At 39.7% G+C, this 5,722-nt stretch overlaps 1 protein-coding gene across 1 annotated transcript in view; it reads right to left on the bottom strand.

Moving 5' to 3' along the window:
• Nucleotides 1-616, bottom strand: part of LOC119417952 (12-(S)-hydroxy-5,8,10,14-eicosatetraenoic acid receptor-like) — a 3,548-nt gene extending 2,932 nt beyond the window's left edge. The window contains exon 1 of the mRNA XM_037685200.1: nucleotides 483-616. Within this exon, the coding sequence (XP_037541128.1) occupies nucleotides 483-616 (134 nt within the window). The remainder of the gene's footprint in view (nucleotides 1-482) is intronic.
• Between the last annotated feature and the right edge of the window lie 5,106 nt (nucleotides 617-5,722).

The following is a 5,722-nucleotide window of genomic DNA, read 5'->3' as shown; positions in this document are numbered from 1 at the left end:
GATAGATAGATAGATAGATAGATAGATAGATAGATAGATAGATAGATTAGCAGCAGTAAAATTGCAGGGAGGTGTAGAAACAGCTTAAAAGAGCAGAAATGAGCTGAAATAGGCAGAGAGAAGCTGAAAATCCATCCATTATCTTTAGCTTCTTCCTTTCTGAACACCTTGGTCCCCTCAAAGAGCTGGAAGAGGCTGCGGAGAGAGATGCTGGATCTCGCTGCTCAAGATGCTGCCTCCGAGACCCAACTTTGGATGGATGGACTGCTCTCCTCTTGTTTTTGAGCTGGTTGTTGGACTTTCTTTAACAGTTCTGAGACGCAGAGGTCGTGGAGTTAATCACATCAATAAATGTTTGACTCGGAGTTAAATGTGAGGAAAATCCCACGTGAAGATTCGTTCAAACATCCCCAACGTTTCATCTGAATGTTTGTTTTCCTGACATCTCATCTAATGAACATTCAGAGAGTGTTTCTCCTTACCTGAAGATGAAGACAAAGAGGACGGACAGGTTGAGAGGGAGACCCAGAATGAACTCTGCAGCCATCAGCCAGGAGAACACCTGGTATGTGGCATTATTTGGTGTCAGGCAGTTGTCAATTGTCGAGTTTATCATTCCCAGTGTCAGGACAGTGGAGAAGCTGAAGGTGAACCTTTCCTCAGAGCTTCAACCTTCTCTCCTCAGGAACAGATTCCTCCTGTTGCTCCTTTCTGACAAACTCAACAGTCCCTTTTAATCCTTGCAGTGACCGTGGAGCTCCGACACAACTCCTCCATCCACGACAAACGATACGGAGCAAATATAAACACAGCACTCGAAGGAAAAGAAGAAGAAAGTGCCCGGCGTGAGAGGGTCTGCAAATGATCCTGCAGAGGACAAGAGTTTATAGTCCTGTGGAGGAGTGGTTTACAGAAGAGGGCTCAACCAACTGAGAGGCAGAACTTAAAAACACGCAAAGCTTTCATCTACGGTGTAGTTCCTGTACAGGGTGAGAAATTCTTCAGACGTCTTTTTAGGAATGATCATCCTGCCATCCACGTCCAGAACTGTGTTTAAAAGAGCTGGATGAGCTTCAGAAGACCAAAAACAGTCATGAGAATTAGTTTTAACAAAAAGAAAAGTTCCCAAAACTTGGCTTCCTCCAACCGTAATGACAAAATAAAAGCTTTGTTTTTTAAAAAAAAATGTATTTAAAATTAGAAACGGAGATAATTCGTGACAAAAAGGATTTTGGAGTTAACCTCTGCACCTAAATTTGAACATTCTCTCAGACATTTGTCTTATTATTGTGGTGACATTATACTTGGCAATGTATTACTTATTATTGTTTACTGGTTTATATTGATTAATGCATGCGTCTTTAGTTTTACATTATTTTACCAGTAATCTACAGATACTGTGGCGGTGGTGTACAGAATTTGGTTTGACATTTTAAATTTTATTTTAAATGTTGGAAATAGATTTTCTTATCATGGATCAGGAATGTATTTTTTTTAATAGTATTTAATAGAAGCTAACATTAAAGTGTCTTGGTTGAGACAGAAGGAAGCAATTAGGAGTAAAACATCTTAAATAATCCAGATTGAAAAAGGAATGTTGATGGTTTATTCAACTGGCGGTCCTGGGGCCAAATCAGGTCCACAGATGAACCCAGTTCGGCCCACCAATAGGTTCATTTTTAAATAAAACTACATTTTAAACCATGAAACAAATTTACTTAATGCCAATAACTGCTGGATATCTGCCCCCTGAGCAGTTTAGTTGAACAGCCCTGCTTTAGAAGCACACATCATCTTTTCTTGAATTTGGCCACACTGATTAAAATAAATGTCTTCTTATAAATGAATAGTCTTAAAGACTTGTTTAACGTGAGAATTAAAACAAAATAAAAACACCAAACATGTTTCCCACAGCGGTGCTGGGAGCCAGCTGGGACTAACGAACGAATTTGAGGATTTTAGGACCAAAGTCATTTACTGATTCATCCACACATCCACGTTTTACCCACTTTTTAATTTGTGGCTCTTAAAACAAATTCATAATACAGTATATTTAAATGTTTATACCTTGAGTGTGCAGCTTTTCTCACTGCAGGGGATTTTGGGGGCCTTCAACACATTTTCAGATCCTCTTGGTAAGAAAAACAGATTAGAACAGGTCGTCCTTTGCAACAGGAAATGCAAGCGAACCATAAAAGTCTTTTGAGGACACAAGGTTGATTGAAGCTCAAATTAGAGTTTACCATGGTGCACATAGAAACACAACTGATCCAAAATGAGCTGTATCTTCTGTTATCATGAATGTGGGTGAACTTTCTGGCTCTTCTAGGAGCAAACATTTGGTCGCACACATTCATGCATAAAGTTGTGCAGTATAGCAGCACGCTACACAACACTACCATGTGTGTTGAGTGTATAGAAATAAATATACGTAGTAGTTTGGAGATCTGCCAGAACAATTATACTTTGTTAAAAAGAGGTATAATACGAGAACTCGTACCCAGAATGAAAGGACTGAACATGAACAAGTCCAAGACAGGAAGTCAGGTTTAATAAGTTTATTTACAGTGAGGATAATTGACACAGGTAATGTCAGGAACCCTGAGGAGCAAGGAGAAGGGTCAGATATGAAGTATGACAGGAATGGATTAAATCAGATTGTCTCTTGTTCTTACAGGTCAGAATGGTTGTTTGACGACTGGTTCTAACGATCTTGTGCAAACAAGGAGTGGTCCAGAGTCCTGTCTCTGGTGGGCGTGTGGTTGGAAGGCAAGGAAAACAGCTGAGTAGACCACGAGGAGGTTTCCAGGGTTTCACGGAGGAGAACGAGGAGGACAACTGAGGAGGCCACATGGAGTTTGGCAGAGGAGTCCAGGAACAGGTGTATACTGGAAACATCAAAAGACACAGGTACGTAATCTCAGGTCAAAAGGATCCTAAATGGCTTGAAGCACGGAGCATTGGCAGGTAATGCTCCAGCATCGAGGAGAAGTCATCAGAAACCTTTTATATGCTTGGCACCTCATCAAGGAGATTGTTCACAGGTGTGGTAGTTTGGCAGCATCTAGTGACCAACAGGAACTCCCACAGGTATGGGTGCATTAACTGTCTGATTGGTGTAGGGGTTCTTGGACCAGTCTCTGTTTCTCACATGACCTCCAAAAACTGTCCGCAAGTTGACCTTCTCACAGTTAATGTGCATGCTCAGTGTCAGGATGTTATCTACCCAAGTGTCAGCTGATCTGCAGTCGTTCAGACACCCGGCAACATCCGCTGACCACAGCGTCAAACACCAGTAAAACTAATTTATTAATTATGTTTGTGTATAAAAGTCAATAAAATGCAGGTGTAAAGGACTAGAGCTGAACTCTGACCTTGAAAACCAGGAGCAGCTGTGAATGTATTTGTGGTTTGGTGCCTGATTTAACACGTGCACAGTCAACAGAAGCTTCGGTTGTCCGTTGCTCATCTGCAGCCCAACTGGAGATTTATTTTTTGATAACTGGGAACACTTAAAATGGTTCCAGGGCAGAGCTCACAGAAGGTAGAAGTCATATGTTGGTTGTTGGAGGTTGAACGCCTCTGCAGAGACGGACGAATGGTTTTGATCTGGCTCTCCTGGAATTAACTTGAGAAGCTTCCTGCTTTAGTCCGATACGTGAAACATTTGAGATTTTTATTACTGTTGTTGATTAATACGATGGACCTGGCTGGGAAAACTTCCCCACACCTGGTTTATCTGTTGCAGGTGGTTTCATTCCAACACGCAGCTGTAAATTTCCAGTTGGCGTTTCTGAAGCCGACTTCAGTGAGTGTTGGACTTTTGGTCAACTTCCTGTTCTCCGCTCTCTGTTATTTATTGCCTTACGTGGCCATCGCTGGGAAAAGTCACTGGTTGTAAACTTCTTCTAGTCAACTCCTCCAAAAACACCCATCACTTAAAGCTGCCCTGATCTGAAATCAATAAATGAATCTGAGCAACACAACCATCATGACTAATTTAAGACAGCTTGCTGGAACACATTGAACAAGCATTTCCCCTTTATTTTTTTAGTTTGTAGTGTTTAAAATCTGATTTTCTGTGTTTTTCTTGTCCTGAAATATCTGCCAAGGGTCTACAGTGTTGCTTAATTACACAAACATAATAATTAAATTAAACTGGACACCTTGACACAATTTGTGGTCAGTTTCACATAAAAATTTAAGATTTTAAAATAAATTACATTTCATTTTGCCATTATAAGTTTTATGAAAAGTCCAAATCTGATAAAACTGAAAATGCAAGCATCACTTCTCTGACATGGTTTCAACACATGGCTGTAGTGTTGTTCGGTTAATAAAACAATAGAAACTAAAAATAATATCTAACAGTCATAAAATGATGATTTGTGGTGGTTGTGCTATAGTTGGGCTAGAAAACAGCTTCTAATATTGTATTTGTCTTGTCTGGTTTAAACCAATAAAATAGTTTAAATAATATTTATCTTATAGAGTCCACTGTGTAAATACTGTATAAATAATTAATATTTTTCATACACCAAAGTTAGTCATGGAGTTCCCCAGGGCTCACTGCTTGGAACAATACTCTTTACTTTATATGTGCGTCCATTAGGTAATGTTATTAAACAGCATGGGATAAATTTTCATTCTTATGCTGATGATACACAGTTATATTTGTCCGTGAAACCAGATGAATCCAGTCAGTTACTTAGACTAAAAGCATGTCTTAAACACATAAAAACCTGGATAACCCTTAATTTTCTGCTTTTGAACGCAGACACACAGCATCTTAGGTAAGAATGTTTCAGTCTTTCTCCCTCCTTAGATGCATTAATCTGTCCTTCAGCTCTAATGTTAAAAATCTTGGTGTTATTTTTGATCAGGACATGTCTTTTATCCCCCACATTAAAAACGTTACTAGAACCTCCTTCTTCCACCTGCGTAATATCACTAACATTAGAAACATCTGATCTAAAGATGATGCAGAAAAACTGGTTCATGTATTTGTCACGTCTAGACTGGACTATTGCAATGGTTTAATATCTGGGTGTCCAAATACTTCTTTAAAACGTCTTCAGTTGATCCAAAATGCTGCTGCCAGAGTCTTAACTGGAGTTACTGGGAGAGTAACTAAAACTCCAGTTTTAGTTTCTCTCCATTGGCTCCCTGCCAAATCCAGAATAGAATTCAAAATCTTACTTCTAACCTACAAAGCTCTCAACAACCTAGCTCCATCTTATATTACAGATCTTATTGCTCCATATTTTCCCAACAGAGCACTTCATTCTCAAATTGCAGGTTTATTCGTGGTTCCTAGAGTTTCCAAAAGCAGAATGGGAGGCAGATCCTTCAGTTATCAGGCTCCTCTCTTGTGGAACCAACTTCCAGTTTCTGTCTGTGAGGCTGACACATTGTCCAGTTTAAGACTGGGATTAAGACTTTCCTTTTTGATAAATCCTATAGTTAGGGTCGGCTTGGATTTCCTGAGCTGTCCCTTAGTTATGCTGCTATAGGCTTAGACTGCTGGAGGACAAACTGACCACACTTTTTTTCTCACTATGCTTTTCTTTACTTACTCTGCTCAACCTGTTTTGTATTTGTAATCACTTTTTCTATCCTTAACATGTGTTTTTTTGTCTTTCAGGTGCACCTGGACCTATATCTGGACCTACATCTGGACCTATACCTGGACCTACATCTGGACCTATAGCTGGACCTACAT

Source organism: Nematolebias whitei, chromosome 12 (assembly GCF_014905685.2).
Source record: "Nematolebias whitei isolate Nwh7 chromosome 12, NemWhi1, whole genome shotgun sequence".
Lineage (NCBI taxonomy): Eukaryota > Metazoa > Chordata > Actinopteri > Cyprinodontiformes > Rivulidae > Nematolebias > Nematolebias whitei.
Note: the sequence above shows the minus strand (reverse complement) of the source record. Positions and strands in the feature narration are given on the sequence as shown.